Source organism: Mustela nigripes, chromosome 3, assembly GCF_022355385.1.
Source record: "Mustela nigripes isolate SB6536 chromosome 3, MUSNIG.SB6536, whole genome shotgun sequence".
NCBI lineage: Eukaryota > Metazoa > Chordata > Mammalia > Carnivora > Mustelidae > Mustela > Mustela nigripes.
The window spans coordinates 8,211,895-8,230,868 of NC_081559.1; the positions used below are offsets into that span (position 1 = coordinate 8,211,895).

Consider the following 18,974-nt stretch of genomic DNA (forward strand, 5'->3'; position numbering starts at 1 on the left):
AAGACAGCATTGCTAATAAGGAAATTGAGGAATAGTGTGGTTAAATCGGTTACCCAATATTTACCATCAACCTGCGGTATGAGCCAAGGACAGGAAAAAAAAAAAAAAAGAAAGCAAAAGCAAAACAAAACACAATCCTCTGAGGCTTTTCACACCCCCTCTCCCACCCCATTCCAAGTCCTAAGAAAACTCCAGCACAAAGTAACAGGAGGCCCTTGGACTCTGTTGATATTGGCAGCAAAAGCACACCCAGTTATTCCGTCTCAATAAAAGGACATTTTTCAAATCTTTCAAAGCCAGCCACACTAAGGCTATAATGAGTTTACCTCATTTCAATCTTTGCAGCCAGAACCACTCAAGGAGGGCAGGTCTGAAACCCATCTTTGGGAAATCACGCTGGCATCAATATAAAGAAAATTTAAAGCCCTCCAGACATCTGGTCTGACTTAATCTCTTGGTGCTCTCTGTATTCGTCAAATGTTAACCAGGAGGCCACATGCCTACCCTCTCTTCCTTCCTACACACAGACAAGTCAATTACCCGAATCCAGTGAGCCAGAAGTACCACAATTACATCTAAACTTTCCACGATCAGTTAAACGATTAAGGAATTTCTCTTTCTCTGTACTTATTATTTTATTCCCCATTTTCCCAGAACTGATTTTTACTAGCCTATAAAGACTCAAAATATAAGACAAATAAGAACTTAGAATCAAGATTTTAAATTAAGAAAGAAAACAAGGGATAGAGAAAGAGGGAGAAAGGAGAAAGCCACGCACCTCGTTTTATCTAGTAGATGTAGTCTTAGAAATAAAATGGTTTGAATCTAATAAATACTTTCTATTTGCATTATGGTTTAAAAGGTGCTTTGCTAATAACTCTCTTTTTTCATTTGGCAGTGGTGCTGAAGCTTTCAGGTTTTGGTTTCCTTATCCCATTCCTTCCTCTTCTTCATGTAATTAATAAATCAAAAAACAAAAACGAGCATTTTGGAAAATTCTTAAGGAATCTTGGAACAGATCACTTTTTAATATCAACATTTCTTTGGAAATGTGAGTAGTCCTGACCTAAATTACCTGTCACATCCACATTTTGCCTGTGGGAGAGTGTGTCCACAGGATTTCCCTAAGGGAATCAGGTGTGGCTGCAGTTCTAGTGGTCCGGACTGCTGGAGGCAGGGGCCAGAGTCAGCCTGGAGCTGGGCCATAGAGCAGGCAAAGGGGGGCTTCCTCTGGGCTCTCCAGAACCTCTAATTTGGGGATCCAAAGACTCTTCAGGCAGCATCCAAGCTTGTTCACCTATAGAACATCTTTTATGATTTCTCCCCTCGAAGGTGCCATATTTGAAACCTTGTCTTTCTCATACAAAGTGCTCTGACAATTAAAAATTAATTTTTCAATTTGCACAACATTTCATTTAGTCCTTCATTCACTGAACAAATACTTACTGAGCTCATATTTCATGCCAGGCATTGAGCTGTCCCCTAGCAGATGAGAAAGAAAAGCCTGGCCTCTGGCCACGAGGAGAGTTTACGTTCTGGCATCAAAATGTGCAAGCAAATGGACCCCCTACAGCTTGTGCGGTCTGTACCCTGTACTAGGGGATCTGACTGGGGAGAGGGGGCACCAAAATCCAGGCTGCCTTTGGCTCTGTTCACCAAATCCTGAGCCCTGACTCAGGGCCGCATTTCTCTACAAGACTGCAAGACACCTTTGTCTAATTAATTCAAAAGATCCATACGAGTGGCCTTGTACACAATTTTAATATACTGAGTTATAAGTCTGCTCAGCAGAGTCAGAAAGGCTTTAAGTGGACCTTATTTGTGCCTTGAAGGATGTGTAGATGTATAAGATTTTTCTGGATAAACTACAAGGAGAAGGATGTTCCTAGCAGACTGCCGCAGGGTATGGGGAAACTCCACATCCTCAGGAAACTTGAGAAGTAAAGTACTTGAGTGACAGTAGCCAAGGCTGGACCACAAGCCAGTTAGGGAGGCAAGACCACATCAGGAAGTAAGGTGTGTTCATGCAAAGACCTCTTCCATTTCTTCCGTGGATGAAAGGTAGCCAGTGACTAGCTACGGGGAGTCAGATGGCAGAGGTACCACTCAACAAAGCAGGGGACATATGAAACGGGTGGGAGCTACATGATGGATTCAGCGTTTGTAATCAGCATGAGAAATTCAAAGTTCCCAATGGCACAGAAAGATAAAGTTCAATTAAAGTAATCCAGGGATTGTGCCGTTAGCCTAGATAGATTTAGAAACACTAATAAAGGTAAAATTTCCATTACGATTATTAAAATATTCATAATTTCTCTAATATTCCCATTAATATCTTCTTAGGCCATGATATTTAAAGCAGGAATTTCTGCTAAGACCAGTTCACAAATATTTGTGTAACCCGTGGTGGTACAAAGTTCCTCACCAGGTGTTCCATAAATGCCAATCAAGGGAAGGGAATTCTGGCCTGTACCATCTCCATCCCTCAGCTGTCATATATACCATTTGGTGGCCAATGACGTTGGTTTTCTGTTCATTCAAACTCCTTTATTACTTCCATCTGTTAAGACCCACACGGACAGAGATCAATTTATATTTCCCAGAAGGTTTTGTACATACTAATGCATGGATATCAGAAGGCTTTTTTAGAGGAATCTTATCTACTAACTAACGTCTTATGCTGATTTCACTAGGTCACCTTGGTTAAAATGTACTTGCACTTAGAAATACAGTTTGGAATGACCCCACAGCGGGAAGTCCTGCATCCAGGGGTAAGAGCGGAAGGAACTGTCCCAACTATGCAGTATGGGCAGATAACTTCTTTGCCCGTGGGTGGCTCTGGGAAAATATGAAGACAACATCCTTGTCAAACGTAAGAATTTAAACCCCATAGAAGAAAACTCAGTAAGGAACGGTTCCAGGACGAAAAGTCTTGAAGTCCAAACAAACATATAAATATCTTGGGTTGATATAGCACATTTCTTGCATACCTAAAGATGGTAAAATACCAAGCCAGCTCTGCAAAGTATGTATCGGGAACAAGAGTAATAATGGCCGAATTTGCTGGATGATGTGTTAGGCCTCATTTTAAGCCCTTAGCCTGCATTATCCGCGTTCATTCTCAAGATGCTTTGTGAAGTAATGACTCGCATTTACTTTACTTGCTCCGATGAGAGTACAGAGATACTAAAGTGATTTTGGTATATGTTGTCTGCAGTGATCCATAGTCATAACCCAAGTTGAAGAATTCCCTAAGAACGTATTCATCGAGTACAAATGACGTGCCAGGGCTCCACACTAGGGCAAAGCCACACTCAATTCCCAGAGTTCTTGTTCTCACGGGTTTAGATCCCAGAGCGAGAGATGGGTAATCAGCAAGTAAACCAATAACTAAACAGAATGATCAAATTGAGGTAAGTCTTATGAGGGAAATAAGGCATGGCAGAGTGACAGATGCACCGGGAGTGGCAGCATGGACGGTCTTCCTGAGGAGAACAAGAATTTCTTGGCTTTTTTTTTTTTTTTTTTTTTTTTTTTTTGGTAAAAACTTTTCATAAGAATAAAAAGCATAGTTTTAAAAATGAAAAAAGTTACATCTTTAAAAAAATATTTTTTTAAAGTTCCAGTCCATGAGAAAAACTATCTTCCCGAGACACCCATTTCATAATTAATTCTTGCTTATTTCTTAGTTTGGGTCTGCATTTCGTTCATAATAATTTCCAGACGCAGCCATTTTTCAAGAAGTTTCCTCCTTCGACAAAACCATCACCCACCCCATTACTGCAGCTCTCCAACTCCTCGGCCCACATCACCCCACTTGGCAAGAACCCTCAGAGATGAACATATATAAACTCCATACTGTGCTGGCAGAGAGCACTTGCCCTGCATTTTCCAGGCTGGCACGGTAGCCTCCTGTTTGTCGGATGCTGAAGAGCAACTGCTATAACGTGAACTGACGGTCTCCTAAGTCTTTCGGAGCCCTGGGGGATGGGAAATCTACAGAAATGCAAAATCCAGAGCTAAGTACCAACCACAAGTGGAGGGAGTCCAGCAATGTGTTCAGGCCCTAAGCCTCTGTGGAGACACCCGTCTGCCTCCATCAGTCTTTATCGTCTGGCTCTCTAGTTTCGTCACCACCACGAGAGAGGAAAAAGAGCCACGGATTCAGCAAGTGCCGGCTTCAGACAACCCTATATACTTTCCTACACTTCTTGGCCCACAGTGTGAGCAGGGCTACCACAAAGCGAGACCAGGGAATCTTAGAAAATAAGACTCACATCTGCTTGCTAGAAAGGTTGAAAGGGCCTCAATCACCCATGTCTAGAAAGACTAGGATGCCCCCCTGTTTGCCAGGAGTGCCCGCCCCACTTCCAGCTCTCTGGGGTGCAGCTTCCCCTGCCTGACACGAGGCGAGGCCAGACTGCTCAGAGAATGCATTTTGTCACTGAGAAGGACAGCCACCTGTTTTGTCTCCGGTCTGTTCAATGTCCTATTTTACACGTCAAACACTGTCTCATTAATCAGAAAAAGAAATACTCTGGGGTTGCCCAGCATGAGACAGACCGGCTCTTTAGCTCTGCGACTTGAACCTATCAGGAAATAGCAGGAAAAATGGCTTCAGGGGATCTACTTTGATGGTAGGAGAAAAGGCCGAAGTCATCTCCAACAATCTCTTCCGACTGGAGACGCCCTTGGAGGTCTTTTTTACACTTAAGTAACACCCCCCATTTCATGAAGGATGATGATAATGTCACCAGCGAAGAAATCGCTTCTGATAACACTATGTGGTCATGCATTGAAGTTCTTCTTTTTATGTCTTTCCTCCAAGTGTACTTTTTTTGTGCAGCAGATTCTCATAGCTATAGCCGTAGGCTGGGCTACAGAAGAGTCAGGATCCGGGGCTAAAAGAACAAAGCTCTTGTCATTCCTCGGCTCTCATAGGCACCTTCTCACCAACTTGCCACACACTTTGTGAGCACAGCATTGTTACTCCTCTTCTTCCGAGGCGGATCTGGCCTGCTGCTGAGGACCAGATAGCCCGGGCCTCCCATACCTCTCCACTAGGTAAGCGGCTGTGAACCAGAACGGCCAGAGAGCTCTCCCTCCCAGTCAGATCTGAGAAGTTAGGCCTTGTTATAGACAAGCTAGGAAAATAGTCTGCTTGCCTGATGTGCTTCCTATCATCTTTGTTTATGTTTTTTTTACAACGTGGGTAAAACTAGGAATCTAGAACCAACCTTGGGTCAGAATAAAGAAAGGAAGAAACAACGCCCGTTGCCCAACCGTGAGTGTGTAACAATAGTGAGAACACCGTCATCTGTGATGAGTCAGCACGTGGACTTCCCGGAGCTCTCGGGGGAAGCAGAGAGTGAATCCAGTCTGACCCTCAACATTTTCTCCAACCTGTGTTTCTCACTTCTTGCTCAGCCAAACCTAACACACCACCCCCTCTCCCTGGCCTTTTGCACGTCAAGAGATTTTCCGGTTCCAGAGTTAGTTGGTGGCAGAGGCAGGCCCAAACCCAGGTCCTCTAGCTCCCAGCCCTGTGCTCACTCCAGTATGTTACCACCTGGCATATGCCGCCACTACTAACTGGATGCTTACTCAGAGCCAGGGTCAGCACTGAGTGCTTGACATGAACCACTTCATTTAGTCCTCAGGATTACCAGCCTACAAGGTTAACAAGGAAACAGAGGCTCAGCAAGATGAAGCGACTTCTCCAAGACCCCACGGCGAGGGGGATGGTCCAGTCTCTCCGAAGCTAGGTTTTATGTCCACACCATAGCACCGTTCTCTGCTCACCAGGTTCTATGAAAATCGTAGTGATTAAGTGTGAACAACCGATACATCTGCTTATTGGTGCAGTTTATTCCATCTACTTTACAAAAGCAAATCTTCAGAAAAACAGATTTCAAGAGAAAGGGGACCCAATTCATCTGCCCTTTCCTGCCTCTTGATGCTGATGCTGGAGTTCCTCAGAAAGATGAGAAGCCTTCATCGGGAAGTGTGAATCTGCTTATGTGTTTAAGTTGTGTGCTGTGTGTGTAGGGGGGTGATTCAGGAATACATAAACATATTTCTTTAAATAATAAAATTACAGTCTCCCAAATTTGGAACATCGGGTATGCCGGGTAATACGTAGGTGTCCGGATGTAGTGCCTCTGTTCCCAGATGGACATGTACCCGAGGAGACTGGGGAGGCTGCGACCAGCCCAGAGCTTGCGCCGTTCACTGCTGTCTGTATCGGTACTTTCAGCGCCCCACTTGTCATGTGCTGGGGCTTAGAACATAATCCTTAAGAAACAGTGTTCTGTGATCGCTAAGAAGAAATTCTTGTTAATAGTTTTCTCAAAGTCGCTTTTACTTAAAAAAAAAAACCAACTCAGGATGACATCTTCGGGTACCTAATGCCACTTAGGAAGACCACAACTACCACCTTACAGCTTTACATTTATTAGTCGTAGCGAAGTAATTTTCTGCCACTCCAGGGAAATGCATCATCTTATCATGAGTGAGAAGTCGAGGCAGAGAGCATGCGCATGGAACGGAGGTGTGTGCTGTCTAAGCCAAGGAGGCACAGAGGACAGTAACAGGATTTTGTATTCTTTCAAAACCACAATGGCAGTTTCTAGAGAAGGGATTCTAAATAGTTATTAATATAAACACAAAATAAGCGCTTCATTTAACATCTAAATTTTTCAGCTGTAATCGTAAGAAGCCAGAATGTGATGACCAACGTTGTTTTACTAAAGTTAACAAATGCTTTGGTTATGATGCATTTTGTATTATAAGAGAAGATATTTGTAAATGATATATCCGATAAGAGCTTAATAGCCAAAATATAGAGAGAAATTATACAACTCAAAACCAAAAAACATAAATAACCCGATTAAAAATGCGCCAAGGACCTGAAGAGAGATTCTTCCAAAGAAGACACACAGATGGCCAAGAGACACATGAAAACATGCTCAACATCACTCATCCTCAGGGAAATGGAAATCAAAACCATAATGAGACACCACATTACACCTGTCAGGATGGTTAAAATAAAAAAGACAAAAATAGTAAGTGTTGGCAAGAATGAGGAGAAAAAGGAACCACTGGGCACTGCTGGTGGGAGTGCAAACTTGCGCAGCCTCTGTGGAGGAGACTTGGAGACTCCTCAAAGAACTGGAAAGAGAAATACCATGTGATCCAGTAATTCCACTACTGGGTTTTTACCCAAAGAAAATGAAAACACTAATTCAAAAGGATATATGCACCCCGATGTTTACTGCGGCACTATTTATAAAAGCCAAGATATGGAAGCAATCCATACTGACGGATGAAGGGATAAAGAAGAGGTGGGGTGTGCTCGTATCGCACACACATGCGCACAAACACATGCGCGCACGGATGTTACACAGCCATAAAGAGGATGAGATCTTACCATCTGCAACAACACGGATGAACCCAGAGTATCTTGTTAAGTGAAATAAGTCAGAGAGAGAAAGACAAATACCCTATGATTTCACTTATCTGTGGGAATCTAAAAAACAAAAATGAATAAACAAATACAAAGCAGAAAGAGACTCACCAAGACAGAGAACAAACTTACGGTTGCCAAAGGGAGGGGGGAATGGAGGGTGGTCAAAATGGGAGAAGGGGAGAGGGAGATACAGGTTTGGAGTTACTGAAAGAATAAGTTATGAGAATGGAAAGCACCCAGAGGGAATACTGTCAATGACATTGTAAGTATGATGTATCCGGACAGACAGTAACTGCACTTGTGAACACAGCATAACAGCGTAACATACAGACTTGTCAAATCACTATGTTGTACACTGGAAACTACTGTAACAGCATGGGTCAATTTCACTTCAATAAAAAAAGAAGACAATGATATGTATATATGCATTTTAAGTGCGACAGGAAGATTTTTTACTCCTCCATATAGAAAGGTGATCAAAGATAAATTCATTCTAAAATATTTTTTCCGCCCTCCCAAAATTTTAACATAAAACAGTAATTAATCAATACATACATAAGTTAAAGGTCTCCCTAGAATACCGTAGTGACAGGAAAGAAATGTTTTATATCTTACCTGGGAAGAGCAGTGATTTTCCCCCATTTCTCCACACAGAACCTTCTTGGGCCATTACTCCCTCGGAGAGAAGCAAAGCCTTCATAGGGAATGCTGGACGTGCCTGTGACAAACTGTCCACCAAGAAAACAGAAGGACATGGTGAAACCAAGAGACTAGCCACTACGAGCCACAGGGCATCACTCACACGCAAGGCGCTTCAGGAAGAGCAGTGGGCTGTCACTGGTGGGAGAGCCCGAAGGCTACACTCAGTGGGTGTGGGACAACCGAACACAGGAATTTTGACAAAGAGCTCGGGAATGCTAAGGAAGGAGAGTGAAATAAAAAGGAAAAGGGAATGCGGAGGGCTTGTAGCGGATAAGGCATTCTGTACAGCTAACCAGCCGAGAAGACTAAACTGGGTCCATTTCCTGCTACAGATTCATAAAGTGTCAATTAACCTAAGTCTGCTGAGCATCAGTCCCCAATCAGCTCAAGGTGAGTAAAGGTAGGACCAGATCCTTGATCCAAAGGAGCAAAGACCCAGTCTCCTCATAAGTCTGAGCCCAAGTACCCAGAAGGCTTGCTCGTGTTTGATATTTCTCTGGCTGCAATAAACCAGCAATTGCCGTGGCATTATAAGCACTGCAAGAAAATTATGAGCTGGTTTTTCCAGTGTCCCTGAACTTCACTGTTATCTCAAATTTGTGGAAAGTTAGATGGAAGAAAAGAAAGGATTCTTTATCACAGACTTGGTTACCTCCTAAGGGACTGAAAACCCACTTTCTGTTGTTCGGGATGTGGCCCTGCAGAGTGCCCTGGGACCTCTTGAAGGGACTGACGGCCCCGAAGCCGGTGTTTCTCCTGGGATTCTTGGACTAGAGTTGCTACGTACTCAAAATTTAATGAAATACTTGGACTTGGTCGGGGATGTTCTGCGTAGCAATGGAGCAACAGCACCACGCAATCAGGAGAGTCTGAAATAATGTATCCCTCATTTGCAGATAAGCACAGGGTATAATTACTGAGTACTCAGCATTTATAAAAAATATGCAATTCTAACAATAATTGCATTAATGCATTAAAAATATTAACTAGTGGCATCTTACCTGTAACAACCTCAGCCGTTGTTCATTGTTGAATCTTTCCACTGCGGCCCAGAACCACCGGATTACAATGTGATTGTCATGATACCCTATTGACCCAAACAGGAAGGCCCACGTTACTCTAACTTTTCTGTGTTAGGATGACAGGACAGCATGACGCGTCAACAAAAGACCTCCAGACATAAATCATCATCTCGGATTCTTTAAAGGTTGTTTATCGTTTAAGACTAAGGAATAACATTGTAAATATGATCACATGAGTGTCAAAAGTCAAACAAAAACAACACTAAATGAAGCTAGGAGGTCTCTGTTTCCATTTAGTGGTCAGTAAATAAAACAAGTGGGAAGAAGAACAACAAAGTTGTTATTTTAACCATATCATTTCTGAAAAAGATGACTGCCGTGACTGGAAATGAATAACTCTTTTGGTCATTCATTGAAGAAATTTTCAAGTATCGCTAGAACAAACACTATAGTAAGCTTGGAGGTAACAGAGGCAAAGAAGACAGATTACAGGGCTTCTGGTAAAGGAGAGATACAATCGTCAAATAATTACACAAATATGTAATTGCAAACTATTTTAAAATTACATACAATGTTCAGATTTTTAAATCAAATCACTTTTTACTAATGAAAAGGCAAAAGTAATTTTATTACTTTAATTTCTTCAACTAATAAATCCCATATAATCCTTAATCTAAGTGTTATTTTTAATCCCGTATTTTAGTAGAATTTAATAAAATGTCAAAAGTATCATCCCCAGGGTGGATTAAGGCAATATTGAAGATTCCAAAATCTTTCAGTGAAGGAAGTTTAAGTTCAGAGAGAGAGCTGACAAGGATTAAGGAACAATTAGTGATCCAAACCGGTTCACTGACACTAGTGACACAGCCCCTCTAATTCTAAGTCAGCGGAAATAAATCCAAAGCAAAGGTAAGTAAAAAATGATTTTAATTTGAATTAAATTAATTCAATGCTCGTGTGTTTCAGTGGCTGTAGAGTTTGGGGGAGATTTTGCCTTCCTGTTTATCATTTGATCAGTGATGCTGAGTGGCCTCTGCATCTTGGATTCCCAAGAAAGGGATCCAGGTGAAGGGTAAATGTGCTTCTATTGGACACGGAGATTTATAGGCTCCACATCCACTTGGCAGAGATGAGCTCGTTGGTGCTAAGCAAACAGTTTTCTCATCTTTAAGTACGTTGGCTCTTTATAGCTTGTCTGACCTTATGAACTGGCCCCTTTTGGCTTCTGCTTTGCTGTCTGCACCCAACCTTTCGGAGGAGGACAGAAATGTCTCTTCAGATTCTCTATCAACAGCTGCCTTGTGAACATACGGCAGTGGCAGCAGGCCGCCTCCTCGTTCAGTGCCAGCGACTTGGGTTAGCAAACAGCTGGGCGTCTCAGCCATTCCCCTGCCTCCCTCCGGAGCACTGTCTTCCCAAGGATGTCGTTTGGCAAGATTTACAATAACCATGGAAACGGGGACTCGATTAGACACATACAGCAAATAAAAGCTTACAGCATATAAATGCAAAGTGGCTGACTGGATGAACAGCATTGCTATTCGAATTTCCTGGCAGGGAAGAGCTAATGAGATTTATGGTAAGATGCAAGTTTGACAGCGTGCTGGAGAAGCTGTGCTCTAGTTCATAAAAAGAATTTGGTTAACAAAGTTATGATGACCAAGGCTGTATATGGATTATACATGGGGCCAGCTGGAAGAGACACACCGCAGCAATTGGTTTCAGAAATAGCAGCAAGAGAGACTGCAACTTAATGCGGCCTTTCCGAGAGAGCGGGCGAGCGAGGCCAGCCCACGGCAGGCGAGGAGCTGGAGGGGCCAAGGCAAGAACAAAAGCAAGTTAGCAAATGTTAAGGTATTTTCATTCTAACTCCACACTTGAAAAGGTGTTTTGAAATCTCTGTTTCCATGTACAGATAACTGGAGATATGTTCCGCTTTCAGTCTCTTCTGCTGAGTGATTAATTCAGTGACTTAAAGTTTGTATTTTTCACTCCCAAGTTCAGAACTACTGCTAACCTCTTACTTTCTGAGCTGAGTTAAAAACCAAAATCCAAAATCAAAACAAAAACAATTGCTCTTTGTCAAAAACTGTCACCCTGCAATAAATTTCAGAAAATGTGTTCTTTCTTTGCTTTAAGGTATGGAATAAAAACTTTAACTCTGGATTGTCATCAGGTCCCTTTCAAAGTGTCCCAACTCAGGATCAAATCCAATGGCTTTAAGCGCAATTACTAATTGAAAATGTATAGTGATGTACAGAAATACCACTTGTGAAGCTTCCCATGTGGTGAACTGTCATATAAATGTTTTAAATAATCTTATAGTAGAGCTTCCTTTTCAGTTGAACTTAATGCTTGAATTTAGAAAGGCCTTTTCAATAAACATCTTGAATATTGAGAACCATGTCTGATTCCATTTATGTGTTTCAACAGTGAATTATAACTGAAAGTAGTTTAGTGAAATGTAGAAAAACTGTGTTTGCGCGTTAGGAGGCCCAGAGGGTGTGTGACTTCAAGGTTTCGAAGGAAGGGAGAGAGGTGGGATTTTGACCAGCTGGACGTGAGCTTCTCAGGGCTTCCCTCACAACACCATAAAACAATTACTTAGTGTTCCCATGGTCACGTTTCTTCACAACAATTAGGAGTTATGACATCCTCAGAGGAGGTGTAAACAGTCCCTCCTCCACTTGACAGATGAGGTAACCAGGAGCAGACGAGAACGTACCTTGCCCAAGGTCTCAGAGGAGACTGCAGCAGACCTATGATTAGAGTACAAAGTACTCTGCCCGTCCTGGATTCTGAGACTGGCGCGCTAACCATCTGCTTCCCCTCAATGTGAAACTAAAAGTCCAGCCATCTCTCAACCACATCTCACCTCCTCTGTATTCCGTGTTGTTTCTCCAGTCACTCAGGTCGATCTCGGCTGTGCCTGCGATGACCAGTTCCAGTTCTCTTGCATCGAAAACAGACACCAGCCTGGCATCCACCACCTGTGGAATAAAAAGAATGCAGGGCATGGCTTATGAATCAGGAGAAATCTCAGCTACCATTAAGCCTCATCAGAAAAGGAACACACAAGGAGGTTGAGGAATGTTCTGGAAGCACTCCGTGTAGGCACTTTGAAAACTGTAAAGCTCTCAACAAATACAAGGTATTTTAGTACAATATGGATGATCTTTTCCTCAACAGAATTTTGATTTTACAAAACTGACCACTGGTGAATCCGGTTTGTTTTTCTCCTTGAAAAAAAGTCCAGTGCTCCTCCGCAGGAAGTCACATGGAGTATTTGTAACAACTCATCTGAACCCTAGATACCATCGTTTCACATATCACACAGATATGTGATTACCCACATCTAAGCACGAGTAAGACCTACGACTTCAATGCTGTTAGTGGTCATTAAATCGCGAAATGCTACCTGATTTCCGATCATTTTAATTCAGTGAGCTCTTCTAACAGGGCATTAAGGCTTTTTCGTCTTCTTGAAACATTAAAAATATACTGGGGTTTTTAAATCGAAAGAGCAGTAGTAAATCCACCAAGAGAAGAAGGGAAATACCGCACAGAGAGCGCAGTCAGAGGGACTGCGGTACCCCAGAGTCCCCGCCGCACAAGCCCACTCGTGCCGGCTTCACCTCATAGAAGCCGCGCACTAGGCTCTCCGTCTGCTGCACGACGCCCCTCTCAATCCGCCACTTCACCATTCTCTCGATATACTCCTTCTTGTTCTTCTCTGTGACTGGGATGTTGGCACCCCCTGGTTTTAATTCTCGTTCGGTTATCTGAAATCAAAAAAATAAATAAATAAAAAAGGGCTGAACATAAAGCAACATTCTTGATGTGAGAAGAACACTGCTCCCAGTGAGCGGAAATCAGCCAGCCAGCTACCTGGCCTGGCCTTGGCCCGGCACAGCCCACAGGCAGCCGGCGGGTGTGTGGGGGGGGGAGTGCCAGGGGAGGTGCCCCATGGAGCCACACAGAGCCCAGGCACTGTGGAAAAACCAGGCATTGAGCTGATATCTGAAAGCCTCAGTAGTTAAAAATTGATGTACCGTAAGTACTGAAGGTTAAGTTTTAAACCCTGACTAAACAAGTAAGGCTTTCCAATGAAAATCAGTAGGCTCCAGATTCTGGCCCACTGCTATTTGAATGTTTGGCAAAAACATATTTTCGTAAGTTCTGTTAGGGTTCAGAATCAACTACATATAGAAAGCCAATATTTAAGTAAAGATTTACTTTAATGAAGCAGAATTACATTCAAGTGAATGTTAAATTGAGAACTTCTTTTCCAACACGAAATTTAGAAGACCAGCCAAATACTGATGTCTAAATAAGAATATTACGTATGAACCAGTTTACAATTTCTGAAAGAGATCTTTTAAAACCAATCCTTCCACCAACTTTGGGAAAAAACCGATATGATTTCAAACCTTCACCAAAACATTATTTACCTTCCTTCAGCTTTGAAACAACCAATTTCCATTCTTAAATATGAGTGAGAGTTAAGTACAAATGTCAATTAAATAACTGAATATTCAACTCTGGGGTAGCATGGACTTTTAGAAGCTATGCTTTATACAAGACAATTCCAACACATCTTATCTGGATATTTTAGTTGGAAATAAAAGACTGCTTCTAACACACAAATAGTTATATAGCTTATAACACACAGTTACCACAATCTATAAATCAGAACACCTTCGTCTGTAGCTGGCATTAAAATAATTTTTGTAACCAAAATTACTATAACTGTACGCAGACCTAGATTGAAACCACCCGACAAGCCACAAATAAGTAAGTGCACGATCTTAGCCACTGAATTAATTCTTCACCAACCATCAGTCTTTGATTATCACACTTAGTCACCAGTGAGTCACAGACCTGCCCGAAAACTTCTTCATTCACAGTGAATGTAAGGTCCAGGATGTCATGGATGTCATTGTCTTTCATCCACTGCAGGCTCTGATGGAACTCCTCGTCAAGGTATTCTAGATCACTCAGGTCACACAGACTAAGACGACAGACAGACAGAAACAGATATGTAGGTATGACTATCAGCCAAATGCCAAAGACACGAGGAGAGGTACCAAGAATTAAAGGCAAGAACAAGATCAACTAAATGAACGGTGATTCCTGCAACGTTCTTAGTCAAATTCAGTAACCAGACTAGCTAAATAATTCAGAAATCTGGTATAAGATTTTAAAATCTGGATATATAAAATGCCTTAAATCAACCAGCCTATCCTTTCTTTTACAGACACAGAACTGGGGTGCAGAGAGTGGCTGCATTTTCCCAGTTACCCACGATTAACGCCATCGTCATCCATGATTAACGCCAGAGCAGGAACTAGAACTCTGGTTGACAACTTGACTTCCAGATTCGTTTGGCTAGGTTATACTACCTTAAAACACTGTTCTCCGTCGGGCTCTCTGCTCGGCAGGGAGCCTGCTTCCCTCTCTCTCTCTCTGCCTGCCTCTCCATCTACTTGTGATTTCTCTCTGTCAAATAAATAAATAAAATCTTTAAAAAACAAAACAACAACAACAACAACAAAAACATTGTTCTCCCGATCTGAAATTTTTTGTATGTTTCAATGCTGTACTTTAACTTTGTTATTTTTTCTCAAGGACTAGATTCTGTGATCCACATTCACCTGTGTCCCCTTTTTCTTCATGGTCCTTATTCTTTCTGTGTTTCTGAAAACAGCAAGCCACAGAATCTCTCTACAATTATAATGGTTTTCAATACTTCTCTTTTTTCTACACAGAGAGAGGTGGAATTATTATTTTATGGTCCTATTTTAAAGTGGTAACTATTGATTGGCTTTGTTTTGCTTTGTTTTCAAATTCCCTCCCTTCAGCCTAACTTCAAAGACCATTTTGCTTGGTTCCACCTAACCATTTATTAGGCATCAAGTATGTGCCAGACATCATAACAGCTACTTGACAGTTACTGCCCTCAAGGAGCTAATGGTCGGGTTGGAGAGACAGGCACACAAGGAGGTAAACTCATATAAGGTGATGGTGATAGCCGAGGGTGGGTAGCCCTTGTAATGTGTGTATTTTTCTATGTATGTTACACTCCACTTAAAAAAACCCAGATAAGGTAGATACAGGGAGCTCTCACAGCAAGAATGCAGAACATTTCCTTCAACTGGAGATTCAGGAAAACCCTTCTGAGGTAGATAATACCCACATCAAAATTTGTAGGTTCTTGAAAAGCTGGAGAAGTGAAGGGGAGTGGAGGAAGACGGGGAGCAGGACGAAGGGGGAAGGAGAGACCAACATGAACCAAGTAGGAGGGCATGGAGTGTGGAGAACACGCAAGCATACTGGGGCGATTGAGTGTTGACCGCGAGACAGAATGTCTGCAGAAGGTGGGAAGATTGCTGGGACCAGGTTTTGGTTGGATGTCAGTTTAAGGACCTTGGTGCTTCAGAATTACCAAAAGATTTTAGGACAGGAAATGACATGATCAGATGTGAGACGTAACTCTGAATTGTTCTATCTGGAAGTCACGGTACAGAGAATTACTTAATATGTTAGTAGAGTGGATATTAGATGGTGGAGACAATTAGTCGACCGCTATGGTAATCTGGCTAAAATAAAACAAGAGTTTCATATTTCGGGCACAGCTATTAAGGGTAGGCAGGAGAAGATGCATTTAAGACTTACTTAGGAGGTAAGCATGGGCATTAGTAAATGGTTTTCTGGGGAGCATAAAGAAGGATATCAAAATAGGGGTGGCGAAGGAACTCGTGTTGCAAGCCAACTCTGATTAACTGCCAGTCTTGAGGGCTGCAAATTGAAGAACTCCCTGAGGCCACAACGAGTTCAGTGGGAAAAAGGACCATAAACGATTTGTGAACTACACCAAAGCAATGGAGTGGGAGGCAGGGAAGAGTAGAGTAGGTGCTGCGTGCTTGCCACCTCCACCTCTGTCTGAGGGGGACTCCTGATTTCCGACCAGTCACCTGAGAGTACTGGCACCGTGAACTGTGATGAGGCCCAGAGGAGAAGGCACACTTTCAGGGACACCAGTAGAGGAACAACTCACAGTAAGTGCGTGGGGTTGGGGTGGGGGGTGTTCAACAACAGCAGAAGCCGCAGAGTGGTCCAGTAAGACAGAGACTGAAAGACATTCTTCAGGAGCTTCTACGGAGGGCGCCTGGGTGGCTCAGTTGGTTAGCAACAGGCTTCGGCTCAGGTCACGATCCCAGGATCCTGGGATCGAGCCCCGCATCCCACATCAGGCTCTTTGCTCAGTAGGGAGTCTACTTCCCCTTCTCCCTCTGCCTGCTGCTCCCCCAGCTTATGCTCTCTCTTTGCATCAAATAAATAAAAATAAAATCTTTAAAAAAAAAAAAAAGCTTCTATAGGTTACCGGTGGGAAAGAAGCCAGGCCAAAGTGTGTTGAGGGCACATCACAGAGACTGCTCTTTCAGGAAACATAGATGAGAAGACGAGAGAAGGACTGACATGGTAAAGATGCAAAATGGGACGGGGAGGACCCGAGGGGCAGATGGACAGTGCCCAGTTGCCCAGGGTTTCATCTGCCCAGACGCCAAAAGGGGGGAAAGCAAAAGCCTTCCTACTGACCCTCTTAAGAACCCATTAGAAATACTTTGTTTTCATTTGAAGTCTAGGTTTCCATTTTACTGAAGCAGGTACATGACCTTGGTCAGGGAACGAGCTGGCCTGAACCCAGCAGTCATTCTGTGCTTCCTCACTGCAAGTTTGAGCTACTACTCCCCTATTAGACAGTTGCCTTCTCCTGTTCAGCCTTGTAAATGACTACTGATTATAGGACAGAAATGTTTGCTCTACATTTTACAATAATTGCAATCTTTCGTTGTGGTAACGATGAAGAAAAGGTTCTGGATATGCTAGATTTTCATCTGCCATCCTAAATTACTGTCTTGCATATAGGGAGGTCTTCTCAGGAAAAATATGGGACAGCCTACCTCTAACAAACAAACAAACAAAAAAGTAAGACAAAAACAAAACAAAGGAGAATGAAAACTTAGCAGATGAAGTCTGCATAAAGCAAAATATAAAATGCTTCTCATAAAGGATAGGGGTTTGTGAGTCACCAAGAGTAACCCACAACTATTCTATTAATAATCAGCATTAATACCACAGGAATTCCAGTACTGTATTTGAAGTACAGTTGTTTTGAAGAAACATGTGTTGCAACAAATGAGAATAAACTTTCCGGAATAAAGCAAAACTAACACTTTAGGGGCAAGACAGAAGGAGAAGATCAGGAAAAACACAGTAACCATATTTGAAATCGCATTAGTTTCAGAAATCTAAGCACATAAATGACAAGCCCCTAAAAGAAAAAATAAAATATTTCATTTTAATGAAAGAAATACTGTATTCTTACATGCTAATTACACAAGCAATCAAAATTCTCTTACATTCTGAGAAGAGCTTTATAAAAGGGCCTAGTGAAGAAGGCGTCCAACAAATACTGATGTATAAGTGCAAGACCCAGAATCCTCCCGCTGAAGCGGAACCTGTGAAGGAAGAGCAGAAGGCAGCTTGCACGTTAGGGAGCAGCTTCTAGGTGGTCCGACCTGCTTTCTAAAACGCGATCTAGCTCTAACCACTGAAAGTGTGTCTAAGACTTTCTGCTTACATGAGGTCCCTGAGAGTTCAAGTGCATTGCAACCTGGGTCTCCCTTGGGCCAATATTCACATCTACTTGAAAAAAAGCTGTTTTACTCTGATATTTAGAGAGCTACTGCTCCATCTCCGTCTCATGTCAACAGTATCCGCCATAGAGCACCCCACAGGGACACCATGGATTCCCCGAGAGCAGGCCTGTGAAATTTCCCCAAGCTGCTTTTAAGAGATGACAGAATGAAACCAGTGGTGGTGGGGAAAAAGTCTCCTTCTAGCTTGTTTGCATGAGTATCAGCAGGATTTCTCCAAGACAAACCCACGAGCAATCCCCTTTTGAGGAAAAGCCCCATCTCAGAGTGAGAGGGTTCCTATCTCTATTCTCTCTCAAACCCCTGCTGATTATTGTCACCATCCAAGAATTATGTTTGTGAACATCTGGGGGAGTTTCCTCATGGGCCATTCGGTTCTCTAAAATTTGAAAGCTCAATTCTACTCTGAATCATTTTGGAAACTTTGCTAAATATATCAGTCATGACTGGATCTGCTGAGAGGTCCCTTTATTTTCTCTTTCAGAAGTACTGTGGTTTCTACCTCAGGAAAGTCCAAATGTCTTCCAAAAGTGTAAATCCATGTTGAGCTTCATACAGTCCATTTGTAATTTTAGAATAAGGTAGCCAGTTTAAGATTAATATCCAGCAGCTTTGCTTTTCTCTTTGTCCACCTCACTTAGCACAACTGCAACAGACTCAGTTACGAGGACTGCAGACTGCAGCTACGTGGGGTTATTCTGAAGACTAAGTCCTACACGTCAACTCCTTCTGCCCACCGGTATTAACCTTCATGGCCCGAAGAAGCTTCTCCCGCGAGTCCTGCTTACGGTCTTTGTTGTTACTCCGCGTGGAAATAAGCAGGAGCAAGCAAAGAGCGGTTATAAAGATATTTAGCACGTATAAATGCAGGGACTAGAAAAGATGTAAGGATGTTTGGAAAGAGAACAATTTGGGATTTTTAGAATAAACAATCTTCAGAGGGGAATCCTACACCAGTTTTCCTGGATGATTTTGTGTGAAAAATTAGGAAAGGGGCAATGCCTGGCTACAAACTTCAGTGGCTACAGGGTAAGTCACTGCTGTGACCACACCATGTCCTCT

At 42.6% G+C, this 18,974-nt stretch overlaps 1 protein-coding gene across 5 annotated transcripts in view; it reads right to left on the reverse strand.

Moving 5' to 3' along the window:
• HECW2 (HECT, C2 and WW domain containing E3 ubiquitin protein ligase 2) overlaps positions 1-18,974 on the reverse strand; it is a 367,014-nt gene that overhangs the window by 11,782 nt on the left and 336,258 nt on the right. For all 5 annotated transcript variants that reach the window (XM_059393100.1, XM_059393097.1, XM_059393099.1 and 2 more), the window contains 6 exons: positions 17,616-17,714; positions 14,074-14,203; positions 12,828-12,974; positions 12,068-12,182; positions 9,172-9,257; positions 8,084-8,196 (listed from right to left, as the gene is read on the reverse strand). In XM_059393100.1, coding sequence (XP_059249083.1) covers positions 8,084-8,196; positions 9,172-9,257; positions 12,068-12,182; positions 12,828-12,974; positions 14,074-14,203; positions 17,616-17,714 — 690 coding nt within the window. The remainder of the gene's footprint in view (positions 1-8,083; positions 8,197-9,171; positions 9,258-12,067; positions 12,183-12,827; positions 12,975-14,073; positions 14,204-17,615; positions 17,715-18,974) is intronic.